Raw genomic sequence first — 25,549 nt, forward strand, 5'->3', positions numbered from 1 at the left:
CGTTGAGCTGACCACGGAAGAGCTATAGGAGTTAAGAAGAGAGCAGGAAAAGCAAATGTCTTCAGAGGACGAAGAAGATAGCAACAAAAAAGGGAGCAATTCCAACAAGTGATGTAAAAAAAATCTTGCAGCACTGGGGCGAATTGCAAGAATTGGTTAACAAGTGGCATCCAAATCATCTAGGGCCACCAATATCTTCAATGACAATGTCATTAATCACTTTAGAAATGTGTTGAGGAAACGACAGATTCAGTCATTGTTGGATAGGACTTTTAAACCTCCCTCACCTAAGTTCCTTCTTTTTGTCTCTTATCAGCAAATCGAAAACTCCTGAACCACAAAACCAGCCACAAGAAAATTGATTTTTTTTTACAATTTAATGGAAGATAATTTTCATACTAATCATGTAAAACCAAAGATTTCATAAATAAAAATTAATATGTAATGGTATACAAAATGCATATTTATAGTGTAAAAATGCTCCTCGCTCTTCTCCATTTAGTTGAGAATAGTTTTTTTTTTTTTTTAATTTTTGAATCTGAGAATGGATTAATTGATTTCCCATAAGATATAATGGAAAATTGGGTTTCGAGGAACGAATTAAGTTCGTAAGTCGAGGTACCACTGTGTATATATATAAGTGGCATCGGATGCTCATTTCGGTTGGGTGTGCTGTCATATGGATTATGCAACACTCGCTACAAATTTCACATCAATTTGATCATATGGATGGCGTGTGTCCGCAGAAAATTTTTCAGGAGGGGGTGGGGGTTAATAAATAATGATTTAATTAAATAATTACATCAATAAATGTCTTTCAGCATTTTTTGATGTAATTATTTATTGATGTAAACTATAAATACAGTACATTATTTTCATTTTACATCAATTTTAATGATCTTTAATTCTTGGGGAAAAAAAAGAAAGCATTCAGAATTAATACAGTTTTTAGTACAATTTCATATATAAAAAAAAATTGACTAGCATATTTGCCATTGCAAAAATCAACTAATTAATTAATCCTAAAATCCTAAATTAAATTATTTCAGTTTAAAAGCAAAAAAGCATAAAATTAACAAGTAAAATAATATTAAATTACATACACTCATTTTTAAAAATGTATATTTCTGTTTAAATTTGTTTCACTATAAATTTACAATTTACACTTCACTTAGTGACTCACTAGACACAGACGGCAAACAAACTGGTCTCGCTGTTCACAAATCAGAAAAAGATGAACCAAAAACAGGAATACATGTTTTATTGCTGAAATAAAACAGGTATTTTATGGCTACCCTGCTGTGGGCCAAAACAGACCAACTCATAATAAAATTTTAAGACAGACAAAGCTTTCCATGGTCAAGGGTTAAAAGTTACATATCTCAATCACATTTACGATTATAATTTGTGGAATTTTTTTACTCGAGCCCAGGGGGAAAGAAAGTTCCCCATTTTCCCCCTCCCTCTGCAGATGCCCATGACTGCATGATTGCATTTTTATCGATGTATGAAAGTTTTGAGCGTGCATAGAGCTCATCTTAATTGGTCCAATGCAATTAATTGCAGGATAACTTTGAATACTTCTGCATAGAGTGGGGGAACAATCTGTTTGTTTTAAGATTTATTAGAAAACAACAATGAAGGAGAATGCTATAGTTGGTTAGTATATTTGAAATACTTAAAGATGAAAATATGTGAATGAAATTTATAAGACATGTAAGAATAAGAAAGAATAAGTGTGAGTAGAAACACTTTTATTAATGGTAAACGAATTATTAATAATTAACATTTGTGATGTGTGTGTGTCCTATAAGTTGCTGGGTAGAGTGAATAGCACGATCCTATAAAGTCTAGACATGAATAAGTGAATTTATGATGGCATAATTAAAAAAAAAAATTACGAGGAGACAGAGAATGGCAGAAATAAATATCGTTTGATGGAGCAGTAAATCATATCATAAAATTTGTTGCCCATGTTATGTGTATTTCTCTGGTTTGTGTGTATTTCACTCCCTTTTCCAAAAAATTTCTTTTGTTTACTGTGACTCAGTATACATAACATTTGATCATTATCGGAATTATCCATGCTTTAGAGAATCCTACATTCATCGGTTTTTTTTTTTTTTAGTATCAGTGGTTCGTCTGTCTTACCAATCTCACATCTGCTGGTATTTTTTTGTAGATCAACAACGTCTTATAATACACAGAATATTCATTTTTTATTCAGGAAGAGATATTTTTTACTGTCGGTTGTTTCCAAAGACTAGAATAAAAATGCTTCTATACCGTTAAAAAACTTTGCAACCTCAACAGATGCTATTATACTGCATAGCAAGAGGAAACATTTAGGTTTTTTCTCCTGACATCCATTTTCAAATTTTCAGTTCCAGAAAACATGTGTAACAGCTGTTTGTAATATAGCCATCATACAGAAAGTGCTCAACTTATGAAAAGTGATAGCATTCAATTGGATTGGTTGACACAATAACCAATCACAGCCGCTAGATGCTAGGTGAGCTCAAAATGTTAGCTCACCTGTCTCGCCTTGTCAGCAGTTTAAAAATACTAAAATGCTAAGAATTTGACCCGCTGCACTCTCTTTACATCTTTTCGAAGGGCTCAAAGGTGTATGCATTTTGAAAGCACACCCGAGTCATTAATGCGAATGTAACGCAATGTTTATGCATTGAAAAGTGCCCTCTTCAGGAAGAGGGCACTTTTCAATGCATAAACATTTTCAATGCATAAATCGAATATATTGATGCTTTAATGGCCTCGTGAAGAGGACAATGAAGCATCAGTATATTCGATTTTAGGAATCACGATAAGTCTGCAAACAATTGGGGGAGTCTTTAACGGGAATAAATGCAAAAATATAATATTGGTGATACTCATATTTCGTGGATGAGCACCGCACACCTGGAATATTTGCCCCTGATATATATATATATATATATATGACTAATCTTTACTTGTCTAATTAACTGTCTGATTTTTGTTATTTTAATATATATATGTGTCATTTTCCCAAGGAGAAAATGGCAAGCAAATTATACTTGCCAAGAAATTATACTTTTGTTTCATCCTTTATCCAAGTGTAAGCAAACAAAGTTTGCACATTAAGTACTTCATGACTAGGCAACTTTATTATTATTATTATTATTTTGGTAATTTCCATGGAGTCAACAGACTCATCATGGGAGGCCTTACTCAACCAGCAACATGTCTACCATAATAAACTTTGAAGTTATTTACACTTTTCTCATTAACTTCATTCACAATGCACTCTGCTCACTAACAACTCTCCACATAAAAAATCTACTCCTCAAACCCTTCTTTTCCGCATCTTAATACAACTTCCAGAGATATCCTTTCATTCTTCCCGTCTTAACATCCATTCTTTTTATAATTCCTTTTGTAGTAATCCGATAAAATCCTTTAACTAACTTGAAGGTCTTTATCATATCTCCTCTTTTCCTCCTATCCACCAACCTCTGTAATCCACATTCCTTCAAACTCTTCATAACCAACGCTCCAGAATACCAAAATCACTTTGGTCATTCTTCTTTGGACCCTCTTTAGTGTTTCCACATCACAACGAAAACTAGGTGACCAAATCTGAGTACAACAGTCCACATGCAGTCTGACTAGTATAGAGCTACCACCGTCACCTCTTATCCCTACATGTCAATGTACTTTTCATCATAGTAGCAATACGATGTCAGTCTTTACAACACTTATGATGTGCCCTCAGATCTTCAGTCCACTGTCTACCATCAGTACAAAATCCCGAATCTCATCCACTTCCTGAAGTACATCAATCCCGAACAGATAGCCTGATATATCTCTGTATCCCAAAGTGTAATACCTTGCATTTATTAATATTAAAACTGCAACCCCCACTCATTTCTCCAAGTCAAAAGTTTGTTCACATCTTCCTGTAGAGAATTACCATCAGCACTACTCTTGATAATTCTCCCTAACTTTTCATCGTTGACAAACATTTGAAGATCCCCAGTCAATCCACATGAAATATCGTTAATAAATAAGTTAAACAGTAGGGGCCCCAAGAACAGAACCTATATACAGGCTGATGACTTCACATCAATTATTTAATATCCCATAATGAACAGCATGCTTTCTTTTGGGAAGTGCATAATGCCATGCATTAAGGAAAGGTCCCTACCCAGATGAGTTTCAACTTTTATTGAGGTCTCATCAGCGGAAGCCAGACCCATGAAGATACCAAGTTTACATTAATGCAGAAATCATATTTGTTATATTCAAGTAGTAATACGTATAAAATGGCATGTAAGCACAAATAATCTATCAGGAATAAAACAGTACATATAAAAAAAAAAACACTTGAGCAACTCATAATTTAACTACTTCAAAATAAATTAAAAATGAACATACTAGAAAGAAAGTTATATTTATGCTGGTTATGCTAGAAAGAAAGAAATATTCTAAAGGCAACTTGAATTACCAAAAAGAACACATTATGAATGCATAACATTCTATCTAAAGTAACACTGATGGAGTGAGGCATGAAGAAAAGGTATTGCAGCAGGTATAGAAAACCAGACAAGAAACAAAATGAAGACAGTAAAAAAACTAATGTCACATTCTAAGAACACTAAAGAAAATGCCATACAAAATAACACCTAGGAATATCAATAGATTATTATTATTATTATTATATTATTATTATTAATGAAAGGTTGATTAAAGACTGAACCTGGTCATCTGATTGAAGTATACTGAAATATAAAGATGGATATAAATCATTTACTTACAAATGTGTTTAACACAACACATTTAAAACTCTACACAAGCAATTTAAAATAATTTTAAATTTTATTTAAAACATGGTATAAAATAAAGCATTGCCATCCTGGGTAGTCAAGTGGATAACATCTCTCCAACCTACATATATGAAACAATGGGATATGAATCCAAACCTGAGCAATGGAATGCTTTATTTTATATTTTCTATGATGTTTTTAAGTGATGTATGATTTTTATTGCCAAGTGTGAGATTACGAATGGATTAGATGACTAGATGAATTATGGAAGAAACTGGCTTAGGTGTTTTAAATTACAGCAGAAGTGGAAAAGGTTATGAGACCAGTGTATTATGACAGTCAATTGTGTGCGAATGCACATGTGTGCACACTTCTGGCCAATTTGCTTGTTTGCAATATATAAAACCAAAGGGAAAAAATCCTACCAACTCTGTGTGAGGGTGGCTAATTGACCGTCAGTTAAAAACACTTGACAAAGTTTCTTCTTTATGAAGAAACCATCAACCAACTTATTGGAAACATCAAGTGGCTTAAAAGGAAAAAATTCGATGCCTGGTCACAAAAAAGAGGGGTTTCTGGTTAGCTCTTAATCCATCCACACTGCTACACCTACAAATCTGTACATTCTTTGGTCCTGGAATAATGGTCCGTGCAAATCTTGGAAGAAAATGGAGCAAACTTTCTCAAAGGTGGAAGGGATAGAATAAGACTGCCTAAGAAGAAACATATTGGAAATTTTTTTTCCACTTGGTTAGACTATAATAAATTTAGTTTAATCCTTTATCCAAGTGTAAGCAAACAAAGTTTGCACCTGAAGTACCTTCAGGACTGAGGCAACTTATGGTAAAGCTGGACCAGGCTCTCATCACTCCTTGTCTCAATATCTCCCATAATGCAAAGCACATCTCCTTGTGGACATGTATAATGCTATGCATTAAGGGATCCAGACCAGTTTAGATCTTTATTGAATGTTCAAGTACAGGTCAAACTATAAAAACTCAGTGTTGTTCCTCTCAGTAACAGGCTCACCCTGCCACTGAGAAGTTTAGAACCGGCTGACTCTAAACCGTGGCAGGCTCACCACCCCACCACCGAGCAGAGCCCCTCATTTGCTCATATGTCATCTGAGCAAATATGTCATATGTCGTCTGAGCTGTTGCTGTCACCCAGGACCTGGGTGACAGCAACAGCCGAGCCTCAGCTAAAACTTCATAAGCTACAACATTGCCATTCATCACCCAAGCTTCCAACCAGTTTCGACCTTTATTGAGGTCTCGTCAGTAAGAGCCAGACCCAGAGGTGGTGATACTAAGCGCCTCCGTAGCACAATTAGAAGAACGACGGCACATTGCGCCTTTCGATTGGAATAGGCCTAAGTTCGATTCTCGTCACGACGGGAGGAATCTTTATCTGGACGATTTCAATCGAAGGTGAGTTAGCCGATCTCATACAGAGATAGCAGGGTTTCCCCCCCTTCCCGGAAACTCGGGTTTTTTATCCCGCATACAGGCAAATCAGCCCTTAAGAACACACGCAATTTACAGACAAAAAATACTAGTTGTGGTGGTGGTGCAGGAAGGCGGTAGATGGCATTGATGGAGATGATTCATAGTAGAGGCTCGGTGTAGTGGTTGAGACAGTTGTAGGTGTCCTCAAGCGATGAGTCCTCAGACTCCTTGGAGGTATCAGGAATAATAATAATAATACTAAAGCAGAAGCAATGGAGAAGTCATATTTAACTATACAAGTTGCCAAAAGGTGTGCCACCTTATTATTAAATTACTCTAGATTAGAGAAAGATGTTGGAAGTTTTTTTCCACCCACTTGGTTAGACTATAATAAATTTAGTTTAATCCTTCATTCAAGTGCAAGCAAACAAAGTTTGCGCGTGAAGTATCTTAAGGACTGGGGCAACTGATGGTAAAGGTGGACCAAACTCTCATCTGACGAGACCTCAATAAAGGTCAAAACTGGTCTGGGTAATGGTCCTTCCCTTAATGCATAGCATTATACATGTCCACAAGGAGATGTGCTCTGCATTATGGGAGATACTAAGCCAAGGAGTGATAAGAGTTTGGTTCACCTTTACCACGAGTTGACTTCAATGACTTCTCCATTTGCTTCTGCCTTAGTATCACCACCTCTGGCTCCCACTGACAAGACCTCAATAAAGGTCAAAACCGGTCTGGGTAGTGCCCCTTCCCTTAATGCATAGCATTATGCATGTCCGCAAGGAGATATGCTTTGCATTATGGGAGATACTAAGACAAGGAGTTATAAGAGCTTGGTCCACCTTTACCACAAGTTGCCTCAGTCCTAAAGATACTTCAGGCACAAACTTTGTTTGCTTACACTTGGATAAAGGATTAAACAAAATTTATTATAGCCTAACCAAATGGGAAAAAAAAACTTCCAACATCTTTCTCTAAATCCAGAGTAATTTAATAATAAGGTGAGACACCTTTTGGCAACTCATATAGGTAAATATGACTTCTCCATTGCTTCTGCCTTAGTATCACCACCTCTGGGTCTGGCTCCCACTGATGAGACCTCAATAAAGGTCGAAACCGGTCTGGATAGTGGCCCTTTCCTTAATGCATAACATTATACATGTCCACAAGAAGATGTGCTTTGCATTATTGGAGATACTAAGACAAGGAGTGATGAGAGCTTGGTTCACCTTTACTACGAGTTGCCTCAGTTCTTAAGATACTTCACCGCAAACTTTGTTTTCTTACACTTGGATAAAGTATTATTTATTTAGCATATGATGTACAGGTCTCAGGTAATACATACAAATTATTGTATTTGCTGGCGTATAAGACGCACTTTTTTTCTTTGAAAATAAGTCTGAAAAACAGGGTGCACCTTATACGTCAATACTCAGTTTTTTTTATTACTTTCATTTCTGGAAATTTTCTCTGTTCCGAGTTTCTCTGTTTCTTTCTTGCTTTCTTGCGGTGTGTGTGTGTGTGTGAGAACATTTCAGTTACATAGAATTCAGTGGATGTGATGCACTGTCATCAACGATCACAGCTGCTAAATCACAGATCTGCCGTTAAATTTTCTCTAAATTTCTTGGCAAATTATGGCTGAAAAATGTCAGTATTGCTGCAATGTTGCTACAAGAACATGCATAATGCGTATGGTTTCATATGCCAAAGAACATGGAAACAGGACTGCATTTTCTCAGTTGGGCCATTCAACTGAGAAAATGCAGCCCTGTTTCCATGTTTGAACTTTGGGGGAAATCAGGAAGAGGATCTAATAAAAGCAACTCACAGTAAACATAACCTACGAAGTGGAAATGCAAAATGGCCAGAACTGAATACATGGATTTTAGACCACAGAAAGGGTGGACTTTCAGTGTCTACAAACATGATTATTCATCAAGCAAAAGCGATAGCCACTAACAGAAGGATCACCAACTTTACTGGATCAATGTCATGGTGTTCAAGATTCATGAAGAGAAACCAGCTATGTATGCGGACTAAAACAAAAATATCACAAAAGATGCCAGCTGAATATGAAGAAAAAATTGAACTTTATTGATTCGTCATTAGTTAAATTAGGTATTTGTTGAAAGTAGACCTACTTATTATTTTATATTTGAAATACTGCAAATTCATTATAATATTCAATGAAAGTTTTTTTCCGAAAAAATGTGTACAAAAAATGGGGTGCGTCTTATACACCGGCAAATACGGTACATAAAACAGCATAAAAACAATTGTAAAAATCATATTAAAAGGGGTACACTAGGTTGAAGTGATTAAACATCAAAATTAAGAATCAGGAGTCAGAGCTTAATCCTTAAATCCCTGATCCACTCCAGGGATTCTGGGGTCAGTTTAGAAAAGTCCTCTTTAGAACCTGAGAATGAGTAGATAGGGCACTCAAGCACAATGTGATTGATGGTCTGGATCCCTCTTCCGCATTCACAGTTTGGAGTATTGGACGCTCCATTTATGCAAGAGATGCTTACATCTCCCATGTCCTGTTCTGATCTGATCTGATTTAAAGTGGTCCAGACATGTCTAGGGAGATTGAAGCCCTCCAGACGAGATGTTAAATTTGAAATGGGAATTTGAAGATTGGAGATACGTTGAAACCGATACTCTCCCCGTGACTCGCATAGGTCGAAGTTCTGGCCATTTATTTGTATTGCACTCCTCCAGGCAGGATGCCTGGATTTCAATCTTTGCGAAGTATGGAAGGAAATGTCTTGGTGGATAGGCAAGGAATTGTTTCCAATTATTTTTGTTCATAATTTGCTTAAGGCTTGGGTCTTGCAGAGCAAGGGAGGGGCTATATTACTGAGAGTTGGGAGTCAGTAGCCAGGAGTAGATCTTAAAGTTCCAGAGATTATCCTCATAGTTTGATTCAGCTAGACATCAACTAAAGAAGCATGTGTGCTGTTCAGCCACACAGGAGCATAATACTCTGCTGTAGAATAGACCAAAGACAGTGCAGTAGTACGCAGTGTGTTGGCATCAGCACCCCAAGTAGTACCAGCAAGTTTAAGCATTATAATTATTACGAGTTTTTAATTTTCCAGCAATATTTTCTAGATGATATTTAAATGTCAAACTTCTGTCTAGGGTAACTCCTAGGTATTTTTATGATTGTTAAATTTCAGATGTTTATTTCTGAAGTAAACTTTTGGGATATAGTTGGCCTGGATATTGCTTAAATTAAAGGATGCTACTTCAGTTTTGTTCAAGTTAGGTTGTAATTGCCATCGTCTAAAGTATTTATCAAGTACAACCAAATCTTCAGTTAAGGTGTTCTCAGCTTTTTGGGATGTTGAATTGCAATGGCAATATCGTCAGCATACATGAATCTCCGTGATGCTGTCTCTGGGACATCACTTATATATAAGTTAAAGAGCAATGGGGCAAGAACTGATTCCTGAGGTAGGCCATTTTTAATCTTAAAGAATATACTTTTGGATTCGTTAAGAGATACTTGTATCCATCTGTCTGCTAGTATTTGATTATTCAGGTTGGCTAGTTTTGGTGATGGGGTAATTTCTAGGAATTTTAAGATAAGACCCTCTCTCCACACTGTGTCATAGGCAATTTCTCTATAAAGGTTGTCAAGGCCAGTACTTGATCGCAACAACTTCTGTCAAGTTTGAAGCCAGCCTGTTCCTGTGGAGTTCTGTTATGTATACTTGAAGAAATTCTGTTGTATAGCATTCTTTCGACAAGGCGATAGGACAGTAGTTGGAAGCAGTTGTAGGGTCTTTGCCAGGTTTTGAGACAGCAATGATTTCAGATCTTTTAAAAATTGATGGAAGTATGCCAAAGTCCAGAATATTATTATACATGGCAGTAAGCCATTTAATAGTTTTTGCGGCTAGACTCATTTAATAATGAGTCTAGCTGCCTTCCCAGTTCTCAATGAGTTAACTGCCTGGGTAAGTTCCTGGGAAGTGAAAGCCTGAGATAGTGATGATGGGGGAAGATCTGTTTTAAGATTTTTTAGTTTTTGTTTCACCTCTCTCATAGCTACTCTATCTTGAGGATATTTAGTCATCGAGACTATATGCTTTGCAATGTGTTTTGGATCTTCTATGGCAGGTAGTTTACCAGAAGGTCCTTGTATTAGGGTCAAGCTTCCTAATCAGAGACCAAGCTTTTTGACTGGAATGAATAAAATTAAAATTGTTCATTGTTTTAATCCATTCGTCTTTTCTAGCATTGTCAAGAGACTTCAGTAGCTGTGGCAACTGTAGGATTATTATGAGTAGAGAATTCTTTATGCAGTTTTAGAAGAGGATATAACCTCTCCTAAAACCTCTTGGAATGGTTCATTTGGCAGCACCAGTAATAATGCCAACAAATCTATTGTAATTGTTTACAGTGGGCTTTATGAATCTTATTACAGTGTCAACCTATTTTTTAAAAGAGTCCCAGTCAGCTTTGAGAAAGTTCCACCTAGGTTTTAATACTGTTCTTACGACTGGAATATTTAGGCCTACTTTATAGATTATAGGTCAATGTTGGCTATTTGGGAAACTGTCTAATACTTTCCTAGATATGGGAATTTGGGTGCCATTATCATCTGCAGTACAGAAGCACAAATCAGGGTTATATCCTCTTTCCCATCTAGAGGAGAGAAAGCTCAGTTTATCTTTGGCATCAAAGATTAGATAGAGGTTCTGATTTTCCATCCAGTTCACTAGTAGGGTACCATTTAGGTCATCCTTTCTATAGCCCCAAAGGGAGTGATGACTATTGAAATCTAGCAGAATTATGCATGAGTGTTGTTGCTGGGACAATACTTGATCAGGCCATTTAGCTAAGGGAGGTTTATACACATTGGTTATAGTATAACCAGATATTATAATAGATTCACTATATATGTCCTCGCTGGTGCTTGGTTCACAGATCTTATAATTAGAAATGTTATTTTTCATATATATTGCCACACCATATTTGGGATGGTTTATGCAGTTAATCATATTGTAACCATATATTTTCCCTCTCGTTAGTAGATCTAGATCATCCTTAGTGTGAATTTCCTGTATTACAACTGCATCGATTTGATGGTAATTCAGGATCTTAGTAAGAACTTCGCATTTAGCCCTACTTATGCCTTCTATGTTTAATTGACATATTTTTAAGAGTGAGCCCATATTTTCGCTGTAGACTATTTAGTGTTATCCAGGGTGCACCACGAGGAGGCAGTCTAAGTTACGCCCTTGATAAAGTATTAAACTAAATTTATTATAAGAAAAAACATCTTCATGAGAGTCACTATCAACCACTGTGACATTAATGGACTCACTATGGGAGATTGCACTCAATGAACAACACTCACACTGCTAGCATTCACAAAATTATTCCAGCAATGCAGTCCACTGACCTGTTGCTCTTCCCCTCTGTATAATACCTTCTGTATTATTCCTGTAAACTTTCCCTCACCAACTTAAACAGTGAAAAAAAAAAAAAGTAATGGGATAGATTGAGTGGTGGAGACAGAGTTGTAGAGTAGGTGCCCTCCCTCGATGAGTCCTTGGACTCCCTGGAGGTGTCAAGTAATAATAATAATAGACATTTATCCACTAAATATCTGTAATTTACATTTACTGAATCTCTCCTAATAACCAATATTCCAAATACTGATACCTTAATCACTTGTTGCTTGCTTTACCTGCTCCAGTACAATACAAACCAAGTGACCAAATCTATTCACAGTAGCCTACACATGGTTTAAAGAAGACTGTGTATGGCAGTAGAACCATCACCTTATCTCAACTTGGCAGTATGTTTCATATCACAGCAACAATGCATCACTGCAAGTATTGTGTTCCTAATCCTTGCAATATGCCCTCTATTCACCATTATATCCAGATCCCAAATATCATCCATCACCTCCTAAGGCAAAAAGTAGTTTCACTAATCCAGTATGTTTTACACCTCTGAAGTGCAAAAGACTGCAATTATTAACATAAAAACTGCAACCCCACAAATTCAAGTCTACTTAATCCTCCTGAAAAATCAGCAATTCTTTGTCTTCAGCTTTTCTTCATCAGCACAAGCAAATAGCCTAGACAAGTGGGAATCCCACTAGTCATGGATGTTTGTCTTTAGGTGGTGGTTTTATTTTGCTGATTGGTACAAGACTGATACCCTACTTACCAGAGACCTGAAGTAGCTTGAAAAAGGTTTTTTTTTTTTTTTTTTTTTTTTTTTTTTTTTTTTTTTTTTAATGTTTGGTCTGCAGAGCAGATTCTAGATTATCTAACCTTACCTAGTTCAGAGCACTAACATAACTACAAGCTTTCATAAGTGGGATTCTCATAAAAATATTAGCATAAAAGTGTATTTGCCCAAGAATAGAATCACACAGTAAGGCACTAGTTATCCTCCTTTCAGGGACATTGATTATACAAACTGGTCTATAGTCTGAAGCTTCCATTCTCCCACCACCTGTAGTGGCACCATCTTATCTTCCTTCCACTCCTCGAGACATTCCCTTAAGACACATGGCAAATTTCATCCACTCTCACCCTTGCTGATATCCAGAGTATTTAGTATTGTAAATGCATCCACTTCATTTCTAATTCTTCAACCCTCTTCATCCCCTTTAGAATAAATCTTGCTTCACAGAATGAAACACTAATAAAGCATTCATTAAACAGCCCTACTATATCAATCATCTTAGCCACTTGACCACTTGTTCCGTCTAACAAGACCATTCATCCACAATCATTCCTTCTCTTACCAGCCACATGATGAAAAAAATTCTTCGCAAATGATTGTCCCATGTATGTAATACTAGTCTCCTCTAATACTCTAATAGTCACCTTTCTCACTTGAACTTCGTATTCTCCATGCAACTGTTCACCACCTCTCACTCTATACTTTTTCCATAACCTCTTTTACAACTGCAATTATTTTTTTAATATCATTAGTCAAATATTTTACTTTTTTTTTTTTTGCTTCACTAGTATACACTACCAGCGCTGTTAAGAAATGCTCCTTAACTAGCTTTCATACACTACTGACCTCTACTTTCCAATTTCTCCATCCATTGCACTGTCCCAAGTTGGTTTCTAAGACTCTTAATATTGCCTGCCTTGTAATACCACTCCAGTTCCTTTCTTTTTAAGACTGTTCACATGTCTATGCACCACACAGAGGGCAAGCATAACATTTCAGTCTCAACCAAAGCCAAAACTCTTGATAGTTGCAGTCCTGCCAACACACACTATTTAGGAAATTTGTTCCTCAAGAATTCCAAAAACTAGGTTTCCTTATTACCACTGGCTAATTCCTCTTATCCAGTCTATACTGGCATAACTGAAATCACCCACCTTCCACTCACAAAGAAAATCTGCCTTAACATTTCCTATTCCAAGCCTATAGCAACATCCAACTATCTACCTGTTCCTGCCCACCTCCAATAAATACCACACTCACCCTCAAAACCATTAACTCAATCAATGCCACTGACATTGTGTATAAAAAATGGTGCGCATTCCCGATCGTTTATATATATGCCAGCTGAGTCAATACTCTTAGTTCCCATACCTGTTATATTCTGTTATAGTCTTCAATGTACTTAATATTGTCTCCAGAAACATCTTTCCCACATGAGCCCATCTCTCTCCTGCTTTCAATCCCATCAATTCTAGTTCCCCTGCCCAAACACTTTCACTTCAGAGAACAGCAACATCTTCAAGCACTATGTCCTTCCATGTTCAGATGCAACCCATCTCTTGCATGCAGTTCTCTTAATAGATGGGAAAAAGAGATGCAAATATTTATGGCCTGTCATGATGAGTTTGGGACCACTACAAGGGATAGAGCATGTTTCTTCTTCTCTTTAAGGATTAGGCAATTGCCTGTTCCGGCTTCACTGGTCTTTCCATCTTGTCACTGGTCTTCCTCTCTCTTTCTCTCTTTACCTTTGGTCTATACCTATCCACCTCTTTTGGCAGTCAATATTGTTCCATCCTACATAGATGTTCTTTCCATTTCTCTCTATATTCCTTGATCTTTTCATTAATGTTATAAATATCTAGTTCTTTTCTAATGTCTTCATTTCTTTTATGGTCCAATTTTGTGCATCCTTTAATTGTTCTTAAAAATCTCATCTGTGCAGCTTGTATTTAACTTTCATCTTTCTTTATAACCATCCATGTTTCTTAAATATATAACAGAGTGGGAGTGGCCATTACTTTATAAAATTTTAGGCGGGTTTCTTGTCTTGTTTTTTATTCGGTGTCCTTTTAATTGTTCTGCAGATTGAAATTTCTTTATTTTTTCATCTACATCTTTATCTTTTGGATATGTTATTATGCAGCCTAAATAATAAAATTCTGTCATCTGTTCTATCATTTTATTTTCTATAACTATTTTTGATCTAACATGATCCCAACATTTAAATGCCATGACTTTTGTTTCCTTTTGTGAAATTTTTAAATTGTACTGTCGGCTCATTTTAATTTGTAAACAGATTTTTGAGGGTCATCTTCATTGTTTGGTAATATAATCTGATCATCTACATACAGCATTGTATATTGATAAAAGTTCTTCTGGTTAACTGGATATCTTGTTTTATTGTTGTTTTCCATATTTTAATAATCTGATCAATATATATATATTGAACAGAGTTAGAGATAAGCTACATCCGTGTCTGACACCCTTATTTATTTTAACCTCTTCTGTTAATTTATTACCTAACTGCATTTTTGTACCTTTATATAAACTTTGTATTGTACCAAATGTAATGGATATCCTTGTTTTTTCATTTTTTATCACATTTCATAGTTTTTTTTTTTCTCTGTGTATTTTATTAAAAGCTTTTCTAAGTCAGTGGGAGCCTTTAATATCATTAGTTATTAAAGGCTCCCACTTTCATTTTTCATTATATTTCATAGTTTTTTTTTCTCTGTGTATTTTATCAAAAGCTTTTTCTAATCTATAAAGGCCACATGAGTCCCAATTAAATTCTCGTCTTTTTTCATTAATTATTTTTAGCACAAATATTGTCTATAGATGATCTTCCATGTCTGAAACTAGTTTGTTCTTCTGAGAGTAGAGGATTTTACTTAAATTTTGTAACATGTATTTAATAAACCTATTCCTCTGTAATTTCCACAATCATCTGTCTCCTTTCTTAAATACAAATATAACCTTAACTTTTAACCAATCTGATGGAATCTCATTCCCACCAAGTTTTTATTAATTTTAAGAATCTGTGATGTAAATATTCTCTTCCATATTTCCAAAGCTCTGTATTTATGCCATCTAATTTGGTTAACTTCCTATTTTTTGATACCTCTATTGCTTCTTTTAGTTCTTCCAATTTTAATGGTTCTATATCAGTGCTGAGTTCTTCATTATTATTTCAGTTATTAAATTTGTCATACCATAAATTCTTATAATGTTCTATCCATTTTTTTTTTTTTTGTATTACGTTGATTTGTGCTGTATCTCTTTCTTCATTGTTTAATTTTCTTAATATTTTGTAGGCTATATCTTGTCTTCCATGTTTGTCTTCTTCTATCTTATTAATGAATCTGTCTCAAGAATCTTGGTGAGTTTTCTGTACTATGCTTTTAGCTATTTTTCTTTTGTTTTTGTATATTTCTTCTGTTTCCTTTGCATGATTCTGAAGGAGTGATTTGTATTATTATTATTCAGGCCTCCATGGAGTCAAAAGACTCATCATGGGAGGTCCTTCCTAAGAACATAAAGTTTGTCAAGACTCATTGAGGGGCGGTCCCCTCGATGAGTATGCCATTTGTTTTTCTTTTATTGCATTTTCTATATCTGTGTTCCAGATTTTTTATGTTTTTCTTTTATTTTTCTTTTCAAGTACTTCATGGATTTATGGATTATCTTTCTTAAAGTTTTCCATTCTTCTTCTTCTATATCTTCACTGATTTGGGCTTCTTTTAGGTAATCGGTTAATTGTGATTAATATAGCATTAATAGATATAATTTGTATACTTGTTCTATTTGTTTTTTCTTATTTACTTCCTTTCTCCATCTCACTAGCATTTCTATTTTAGAGACTACTAATTAATGATCTGAAAAAATTTCACTTCCTCTGTAAACATGTACATCTCTCACACATTGAGCTAGTTTCTGATTAGTAAGGATATAAGCAATGATAGATCTTGTTCCTCTGCCATTCCAAGTATATTTATTTATATTATTTTTTTTAAAAAGTATTGGCTATTTTAAAATTATTGAAAATACAAACGTCTAATAGTTTTTGACCAGTTATTCATGCAGCGCATGTAGTAATAATAATAAAATGCAATACAACAAACTTAAGAAATCGATGCTATTTGTTAAAGGCAACACGCAACGTATGCCAATACTACATACAATACAAGTTTTTTTTTTTCTGGATTAATTCAATAAATCAATAAAAGAAAGAAAGAAAAAAACTGCCGTAAATAACTGCTTAGGATAATTTTGCAACTATTATAGCGGATTTTATATATACTGATATAATTACGAAAATGACAAATTTCATCCCATGGTAAATTCCCATTCAGATTAAACATACTAACAGAAAAATCATAATTCGATAAAGTGTACGATGTAAGAACCTACATTCTGGAAGGAAAAACTGGAATTCTATCCTTAGTACTCATGTTGTTTTAATTACAAGCGTAATATCTCTTAACCTTCTTTATTAATCAGACTGTCAGGGCGTTTTCAGTGGTTAAGCAAATAAATTGCACACGCGCACTGTATATGCAATAGCATAAATGGTAGTGGTCATGTGACTTTTTTTATTACTAATAAACACAGATTTGTTCAGTGGCAAATTTAAGCACATAAAACACTAAGCTCAAGAAATGGGATCCTAAAAAAGCACGATTCACATCTTAATAATTTACGGTTTTGTTATTCTTCCCACCCTAGCGGCAAAAGACAGAGAGAAAACATGCTCTGGTATTCTTTTCTCTGGAAACAGAGAGCAAGAAATTTAATAACTGTAGCAAACCAAACAAATAAATGAAGCAACCACCTTCTTTTTCAAAGTTCATTTAGTAGTGTTACAGTGAAACAGTAATATTTATACGTATATTAAACAGTGCCTGTATATCACTGTCTGCAGAAATGGCTCAATTCTCTCCCTGCGATTTAAAAAAAAATATTTAAAAAAAAAAGAAAAGAAAAGAAAGAACCAATTAGAATATTCTAACTTCTTTTGGGGGATACCTGTTTGAAGCAGAAAATCAGAGCATAGAAAATTAAGTAGACACCAAAGAAGAGAAATGTACTCCAAGCTCATCAGATCAACTTTTTCCATACTGGAGCCTGTGGAGCTCAGTGGATGTGGCGTTTACACACCACGGCGCTTGACCGCACGAAGGAATACTTCCTGGTTTCGGATCTAGTCGGGCGACTAGATGAAATTTTTCTAAGCCTTTTTTCGACCGGTTCCCGAGGTAGTCGATCTGTGGCAGGGGAAAGCGGGTTTTTTTCTCCCAGAAACTTGGGTTTTTCGTCCTGTAAACTCAAGAAAATCAACCATAGAACCCACAGTATTTCAGACATTAAATATATTGTGTTAGTGTTAGGACCACGAGATGGCGGCACTTGTTGAGCCGTCTCTCTCTTCACTGCATGCTGCTTAATTAGTGATAGCCTTGGGCCAGCTATCTCTGATTGGTTACCAGTGGAGATTGAACTGCCCACTCTGTCTCCAAAAGTTAGATAGGACTAAAACCGCCTCGCCTACTCCCTATACGGAATAAAAGGTGTTAGCTGATTTTTTTTCTTTCTCCATACTGAGCACGAGAATAAAAAAATGAAGTAAGATCATACTGAGCCCATTATTAAAGAATGTATCCCGACTTCCAATCTACAAGTCCAATTTACAACACGTTATCCTAAAAAACACTGACTATCATAATAGATAACAATCATAAATGAAAACATAGCATAGCATTCTGGCTGAGGAGAAGGTGTGTGTGTGTGTGTGTGTGTGTGTGTGTGTGTGTGTGTGTGTGTGTGTGTGTGTGTGTGTGTGTGTGTGTGTGTGTGTGTGTGTGTGTGTGTGTGTGTGTGTGTGTGTGTGTGTGTGTGTGTGTCTCCATAGAGTCAGTGACTCATCGCGAAATGAAGTGACTTTTCCTGGTCTTCGAGATTTATGGAAAAGAACGCTCCTGTTGTTATTCACCACTTTCTACTGCACCCTTTCGATCTGTACGCAGTTGTGATTTTAGAAACACGTTTCAGATATTTCTGCCTTGACCTTCCATGCAGTCTCTTACCTGTCAACTTTCCATAAAAAAAAGATGGTTTTAACAAAACTGCTGTGCATGAAAAGATGTTTTATCCATATTACTAATCTATTTTCCACTGTACTAATTACATTTTTTATCCTCTTACCCGTTGGTCATGTTTACTGTTCATTTAATTTTCCTTACTCTTCTTCAACACTATAACTCAAAGGATTATGAATTCCTTTGGAAATGGGGCATTAGCGTTAAGTCGCTCAATGAAAGACCGTAAAATTCTAGTCCCAACTAGAGGAGCAGCGTTTAATAATAATAATAATAATAATAATAACCTTTACTAAGCCTCTCTTCAACTGGAATGCTCTGAGTTCAAAAGTTAGTCAGCCAATATTATATAGTGTTAGGGTAGGGAACCACAAGATGGTGGAAGATGTCTACAGTGCTATCTCCTCCTTCGATGCCAATTAAGATCATTCACAACTATGGGCCAGCTATCAGTGACTGGCTAAGGATGGAGTGGCTACCCACGTCTTCATTTCAAGAGAGACTAGCAACATGATAAGATGCGAAGTGAATAATCAAAGATGACTTATATAATCTCGAACCAAGTATCAACTGCAGATTCCAGATGATGTAGTTAGAAGTGAGAGTAGCCACAGATCAGATACCACAACTAACATGCAGCATTTACAGAGTAATTTGAATAGGAAAACGATAATAGTTGTAAATTTAATGTTAGTAAGTTTAAAGATTCCCTTTGTCGTGATGAGGTATCCATCAGCATATTATATTGGTGGGATTATTTTAATATGATTAATGAAGTCAGAGATCTTGGAGTTATGGTGAAAAGGAATTTAAAGTTCAAGGGAAGCACTGAAAAATTGAAATACAGCTCAGATGATCACCCCGATATTAAAGCGAACATTGACGTGTAAAGATTTGGAAATTCGTTTACTTCTTTATAACACCTTTATACGACCACACTTGGACTGGTGTGCGTAGATTTAATCTTCTGGGTTCTGAAGGGATAAAGAAAATGCGGGAAAGGCTTCAAAAAAGAATTCCAGATGTGATATCGAGATTATCGACTGTAGATTTCTACGATAAATTGAGAGTATTTGGACTGCAGACTGGTAGAGAGGAGAAAAAGAGAAGATATGCTGAAGATCTATAAACTTTTGATAGGGAATTATAGAATATCGGTTGATAAAATTTTTCATTATACAGAAAATGGGGGAAGCATATGGGTCATTCGTGAAGCAAAGTTTGTCTGCGATTAAGAAAAGAGTGAAAGCTAGATATCTCTCGCAAAGAACCATGAGAGAGTGAGCAGAACAGTTTGCTTGTTCTGCATACTCTCTCTCTCATGGTTCTTTGAGATGCAATCACTGTTGTGGAAGTGATGACTGCATCCAGTATGAATGAATTTAAGAGAAGGTATGATCGCTGGATTAAGTTATGTAAGCCTCCCTTGATAAGTACCTGAGTCTCTGAAGGTCAAATAATAATAATTCTTTGACTGACTAATGTATCCAAGTTGAGACTTTTCGAAAGGCTTAGGAATCAACTAGATGTAAAATATGAGATATCGCTAAACATGCCATTTTCTAGTAGCTGAAATGGAGTTATATGTGGAGGTTCAGCTTTTCGTGATCTTTTATTTATAAATAGCCCCGGTATTACTTTTAATGCTTTCATGACAACTGGAACAACTTTTTTAATTCCAAATGGGTTGATTTCATCTAGCCAATTTTCATTCACCTGTTCTTATATACATACCAGCCATTGTATTCCAAACATTTATTTAACACCATGTTGGACCTGCTTTAACCCGAATTACAATCCATATATGCAGTTTGACACAGATTTCACGAGGTGTTGAATTGTAACTACGTCTCCAACATACTAGGCGTTTAACAATCCTTTAACTGGCTCAGATTTGGTGGAAGAAGACTTTGTCCTGGATCTGTTTTTTAACATGTCCCATATATTTTCAATAGAGTTCAAATCCATGCTTTGTTTGTGGGGGGGGGGTAAGCGGTGGAATATCAGAAACACTGAACCAGTACTGAATAATACTTGAAATGCTGGTTCATGTAATAGCTTTCATCAGCTGGATAACAAGGCAACATTACAGAATCGACTTGATCTGCAACAATGTCCAGATTTTCCTTGGAGGACACCCGACCTTTCAGCAGTCAGAGGACCCATCCCATACCAACAGAACATGCTCTACATAACACCACCTCCAGAACCATGAGTTGTGTTTACAAGGCAAGCTGGCTTCATTGATTCATGGGATCCCACCAAACTCTCTGCCTACCATCAGCACAGAACAAAGCATACCGTGACTCACTGGACCACATGACTTTTTCTTTTCAGTATATAGTCACGGTGTTCCTGACACCATTTTAGACGAACTTGACAGTTTTTTCTTCATAGAAATGAGTTGTTTCCGCATAGACATGCGATTGCCGATACCTATCCTTTTCAATTTTTGCATATATATGAGTGAGGTATGGGTTGGGAACAGCCTTCATTATATTCTTCAGTCAATTGCTGCACACAGGAAGTTCTGTTTGTCTGTATAAGCCTTCTCAGACGACGACATTCTCATTGATGTCATACTATCTTAGGATCACAATTACGACTCCTAGACAAGCCATGTGCTTTATTTTCCACTGCTTAAACACCCGGGATATCTCACCTTTCAAGAAACCAGTTAGCTCTGCTGTTCTCAAAAATGTGGCTCCAACCAAACGGGCACCGACAATAAGCCCTTTATCAAACTCCGAAAGATTCTTTGTTTTTACCATTGTGATCAAGACTATTAATGATTACTGACCAGAAGTATTTTTAAGTGGCGATGCACGTGAAGAGGTATTTTGCATATACGCTGCGTAAGTGACGTTTACGTATATCTGCATAAAAGTTTCTACTTCAGTGGTCGGTAAGGTATTCGATTTCCTAGTATTGCCATGTTAATAAAGCATACGTTGTGTTCACCTACAGTATGTCTGGTGTATTATGTTCCAGATGTCAAATCTGTCTGCTACTATTTGGGGAGGGAGGACACATGGTAGCACATAGTAGCAAGAAGGCTTTTCCTACACTTCCATTTCTTAAATTCTAAAGTAGTTGTTATTTATTTATTTATTACTTTATTTATATATTGAAGTGTATCAATGTATTCAGTTCAGCAAGGCGAAATAGTAATGTAAAAATTTTATGTATTAAGTAGTGCATGAGCTATAAGTTGTCGAAACTTGATGCAAACGGTTGTTAACTACGTGAGAAGAGAACAAAGGAAGTCGCCATCCCAGCAGGAATTGTTAAAAATAGACAGTAGATGAAGTGTTGTAAATACTAGGAAGACGTAACGAGTGAAGAAAATCACGTAATATGTAGGAACTTCCTGAGATACATGCGCTGTTTCTGTTCAGGTTCATCGGAAAATAATTGGCAAATGAAAATCGAATGCGAAGCGTCACGAGTAGAAGTGCTTATACTACAGAAAAAAAAACGATGCAGTCTTCAAAGGCGGACGTTAAACAGCAACTCAGCAAGCAACAGCTAGTGGCAAATAACTAACTTAGTGAACAACAGCAGGCATAAACATCCAACGCAGAAATCAATAACAGCGAAAAAGCAGGACGAGGAGTATAATACAGGTGTGCACATTTCGAGTATAAAAAAAATCAGCTAATGCCGTTTATTCCCGTATAGGGAGTAGGCGAGGCCGTTTTATCCATATCTAACTTTTGGAGACTGAGTGGGAAGTTCAATCTCCTCTGGAAGCTAATCAGAGATAGCTTCCCCAAGGCTATCACTAATTTAAGCGTCTCGCAGTGAAGAGACGGCTACCGAAGAGCCGCAATCTTGCGGTTAATAAATCCTAAGACAATATTATTAATGTCTGAAATAGTGTGGTTTCTACGGTCTGTTTTATTGAGTTGACTGGACGAAAACCCAAGTTTCTGGGAGTGGGAGAGAAAACCAAACCCGCTTACCCGTGCCAGAGATCGACTAACTCGGGAACCGGTAGAAAAAAGCTTAGAAAAAGTTCCTCTAGTCGGCGACAAGACTTTAACTTAAGTCTATCTTTGGGCGGTTTAGCGCTGAGGAGTGCAAACTCCACTGAGCTACACAGGCTTCCATTTTGAATCTATTACTTAAAAAAAAAATAGACTCCAAATCATAAAAGACTGTTTAATTACATTTGTTCGAGAACTGTTTGAAACACAACCGCGCATGTAATAGACAAAATTAACGAATACGAAAAGTTTATTAAGTTCATAATAATTCTATAGAAGAAATACTGCAAATAAATTAAAAAAAAAAAAATTAAAAGTGCTAATAGAAACGGAGCATGATTTAAGTAAAGAGACAGTAGAAAGACGGCACGAGCTAAATTCTTCAAAACTGCAATACAAACTCCTAAATAAACTGCAGCCAAAAAATGATCTCATAGTCACTCTTCCAGAAACTGGATCAATTAACACGAAAGAGACAGGGTAGTTCAAGTAAGCCAGATAATTGGAGCCCCAAAAGACATCCAGTCATATCATCGATAACCTCGAAAAAAAAAGGAAAAATTGAATTCTTCCCGTCGTAATACGATTCATAAACAGCCTGACAAAAGACAATCTCATAAAAGCTAGAGGGCGTTAAAAATCAGTAGCCTAGGATCTGAATAGAACCCACTACCAAACCCCGTCTACCTGTCTGAGCATTTAATGCCATATTACTAGAAGCAGGAGAGGAAAAAATACCAGTTTCATTGGGTATGAGATAGCAAAATATTCCCTAAAAAGACACAAGACGCAAAACTAATTCATAAAAAACTTAGAAAATCTGCCCGACTACTACATTCTAAACTGGTAACTGAATAGAAACCAGAGACTGATCGAAGAAAAGTACTGTCCATTCTCTATACCAACATCAGGAGCATTCAAACACATTGGATTACCCTCCAAGCGTATCTGAAGATATAGACAACATAGATATTTTAATATTAATAGAAGTATCCATAACAAATGAAGAAGCGACCACTTATCAAATGCCAAACACTTTCAACAGCACAAGGACTGTGGACAAACTAAACGAGTCGGTGGAATAATAATATTTAGCAAGCAAAAACTAGAAGTAAAATAAATAAATTATAAATTCGAATATGCGGAAAATATATGCATCGAATTAAAAAAATAAAAATAAATAAAGAGAACGTCTTGATATTAAATGCGATCTGCAGATCACCAATTTAAACACCATAAAATTTCTTGATGAATTAAATGGATCGCTTTCTGTCAAAGAAGAAAGAGGGCGGGGTCATAGAATATCTGATAATATAGGTGACTTAAATATAAGCATTATGAACACACATGGAACACAACACAATACCTAGACTTACTATTAGGAAGTCTAGTTATCGTGTAGAAAGGACCATACCATCACCATGTAATTTAATCCCATATATACTGTCATATACAAGAGAAGAGATAGTCGAAAACACAATCGCGTCATCCTGTATTAAACATATAATCATACCTGCTTCTCCAAGCAGCTATACTTCAGCTGTCATAACGTGCAAACTAACAGACAATTGTGCCAGAGCACTACATTTGCATATTGTCTTAGAATTCGATAAGATCAAAACAATATAATAGTGTCATGAACGAAAATATTGTAATTAATGATGAAATCAGGAAAATAGACTGGATGCAGATAACATCAAACTCTGCTGAAATACGTGCTCAAACCAGACGCAATCCATGGACAACAGTAAATATATTAATAAATAAACAAAGAAAAGATGACCTATCAAAACAGCTTCACACGTCTCCAAACAATACGCCATTACAAGCTCAATATAAAAGACAAACAGAATAACCTTACATTACAGATTAGCACAGCAAGATAACCTGTCATGTGATGAATGAAATGCTGTATATTATGCATGAAGCCATTTCCTCTGAAACAATAAAACACAGCTTTTCTTCATCATCATCATCATCATCATCAAATTCCTGCCATGTACCCTCAAGGGGTGTACAGGATATGACAGTACTACATGAAAAAATTACATCATTACTAACTTCCTATCTACAATTTTCTCCAAATCAGTCTGTTACTTGTCAAGACTCCAACATTATCAGATCTTATATTTCTATCGTCTAAGGCACTTTGTACCGCATCAATCCACCTATATCTTGGTCTTCCTCTGGGTCGTTTTCCTGCCAACCTGGCAGAGAACACTTGTTTTGCTAATCTTTCCTCTCCCATTCTATTTAAGCCACCATACCATCTGAGATTAGCTCTGCTAACGCATTCCTGGATGCTGACAATGTCAAGTTCTTTCCTAATATCCTCATTTTTAATATGATATTGCCATTGATGCCATCTGTTCACGCCTCTAATCTTTCTCAGGACTCTCATATCTGCGGTCTCTAGTCTTTGGTCAAATGTTTTACTTCTGACCCAGCTCTCAGATCCATAAGTTAAAATTGGTTTGAACACAGTCTTGTATACAGCTAATTTAGTGTTCCGACTAATTTCTTTCTTATTCCATATGAATTTATTCAATTGACTTCCCACGATACCAGCTTTGCTGATTCTGTTGTCTATTTCTATATTTAGTTTACCATCTTCAGTAAAAATTGTGCCTAAGTAGCTGAAATGTTTTACTTGTTCCACAGGTTCTCCATTCACAACACAGTTGACATTTTTAATGATTCTGCCTATTTTCATTGTCTTTGTCTTTTTATTGCTGACCATCATAACATATCTATTACAACAGCTATTCAATTTAGTCAGAGAATCTTGCAGACTTGCAGCGGATTTATTTAGAAGTATAACATCATCCGCATAAAGCAAAGAGCTGACATTAACATCTCCAATTTTGATATCAGGTTTAATACCACATTCCTTCATAATGTGATCCATATAGATAATGAATAACAGAGGGGATAATGTACATCCTTGTCTCACACCAGATTTAACATTAAACCATCTTCCTGTA

At 35.9% G+C, this 25,549-nt stretch overlaps 1 protein-coding gene across 1 annotated transcript in view; it reads right to left on the reverse strand.

The window, feature by feature from the left end:
* LOC150102458 (V-type proton ATPase subunit D-like) overlaps nucleotides 1-17,181 on the reverse strand; it is a 131,126-nt gene extending 113,945 nt beyond the window's left edge. Inside the window, exon 1 of the mRNA XM_090399750.1 lies at nucleotides 16,892-17,181. Coding sequence (XP_090255876.1) covers nucleotides 16,892-16,932 — 41 coding nt within the window. The 5' untranslated portion in view covers nucleotides 16,933-17,181. The remainder of the gene's footprint in view (nucleotides 1-16,891) is intronic.
* Between the last annotated feature and the right edge of the window lie 8,368 nt (nucleotides 17,182-25,549).

Source organism: Typopeltis vanoorti, chromosome 10, assembly GCF_054136105.1.
Source record: "Typopeltis vanoorti isolate ZY-2024b chromosome 10, IOZ_Tvanoo_1.0, whole genome shotgun sequence".
Taxonomy (NCBI): Eukaryota; Metazoa; Arthropoda; class Arachnida; order Uropygi; family Thelyphonidae; genus Typopeltis; species Typopeltis vanoorti.